The following is a 1,293-nucleotide window of genomic DNA, read 5'->3' as shown; positions in this document are numbered from 1 at the left end:
AATATACCGAGCCCTGCTTACGATCTACAACGAGCAAAATAGTGAGTCTATCTTTACCGGTTCGTATTCAATTTGAAAAGCATGCACCGAGTCTGCCGTCCACATTATGTGTCCAGTAAGGTATCCTTCTAACTTACTGGCCGTCAATGCTACGAGAACGGCTGTATTGCAGCTTCGGATGTGCACATTTTGGCCGTGATATAATTGTATCATGCCAAGCCGTAAACAATCTGCAAGCCCTATCTTATTGTTACATGCAATATGTTTCTTCAATTCATTTTCAAACTGCCTTCTAAGTGCATCAACGCCAAGTCCCAGCCCCTCCATGATGCGTCTTGTCGAGATCCTGTTGGCCATTGCCATCGTTCTTGTCGCCAGCACCGATGCTGTCTCTGCTACTCCGAAAAGGACCACTCACAACGGCTTCTACGCCGATCTCTACAACGTTGAAGATGGAGCTGTCACGAACAAGCTTCGTGTCCCGCTCGGCGACGCTAACCAATACAAGAAGTCCGACTTCAAGGCCTTGAAGAAAACACTCAACCAGGAGGAGCGAGCTGCCGTATTTTTTCCAAGAGGCTTCAACTCTCTCATCAAGGGCTTTGAGCGTTTTGTGGGTTTCTTTGGAAGGAGCAAACGCCGTCTGGGCATCGATGAAGCGTGAGACACCGATCAAACTTCAAGCCCATCCTTTGCGCAGGCCTCACAGGTAAAGCCTCGATCGAACCTGGAATAAGCAACAACTCTTTGCACGATTGAATACACGCATTGCTCTATTCTAACCTTCGATGAAACTTTCAGTTGTTTGGGAAATTGTGCAAGCACTAAGACCGGGTTGTAGCCGTTATGACCTGAATGATGTCGTCTGTTTATTTATTATTCACAGCGTGAATCACCAGGTGAATTTCATGCCCACACGAAAATCGTATACTAGTAATCGTACTATCACCCAATTTCGAGGACAAGACGAGATAACAGAGCAGCTCGGATAGGCCACCTACATTATGAATTGAAAGACAGGGTTCACTCATAGATAACTGACCTGATTTTATTAGTTTATCTTCTGTCTTTTGTAAATTTTCAGAAATTAACGATTATAATGTCGTCCCAACAACCCTAAACTCCACCTTCCAGCAACATTTCCTTTTTCTTTGCAAAACGAGTCATGAGCAGCTACATAATAAGCAGCAGCGACGAATCTGACGCCTCTGCAACTTCCTCTTGCCAAGAAGAGCAGGACAATGCATCACCTATGGAAATACCTGCCAACGAGTTAGCCACAAGCGATGAAGA

General features: G+C 45.2%; 1 protein-coding gene across 1 annotated transcript; it reads left to right on the top strand.

Annotated features, from left to right (window-relative positions):
* Nucleotides 1-325: 325 nt before the first annotated feature.
* Nucleotides 326-779, top strand: PPTG_09783 (hypothetical protein; the record flags this gene model as incomplete). The annotated part of the gene is made up of 1 exon (XM_008905569.1): nucleotides 326-779. One exon carries the CDS (start codon nucleotides 326-328, stop codon nucleotides 662-664), a length of 339 nt encoding a protein of 112 aa, XP_008903817.1. The 3' UTR covers nucleotides 665-779.
* Nucleotides 780-1,293: the final 514 nt, after the last annotated feature.

The sequence above is a fragment of the Phytophthora parasitica genome (genome assembly GCF_000247585.1).
Source record: "Phytophthora parasitica INRA-310 unplaced genomic scaffold supercont2.21, whole genome shotgun sequence".
Lineage (NCBI taxonomy): Eukaryota > Oomycota > Peronosporomycetes > Peronosporales > Peronosporaceae > Phytophthora > Phytophthora nicotianae.
Note: the sequence above shows the minus strand (reverse complement) of the source record. Positions and strands in the feature narration are given on the sequence as shown.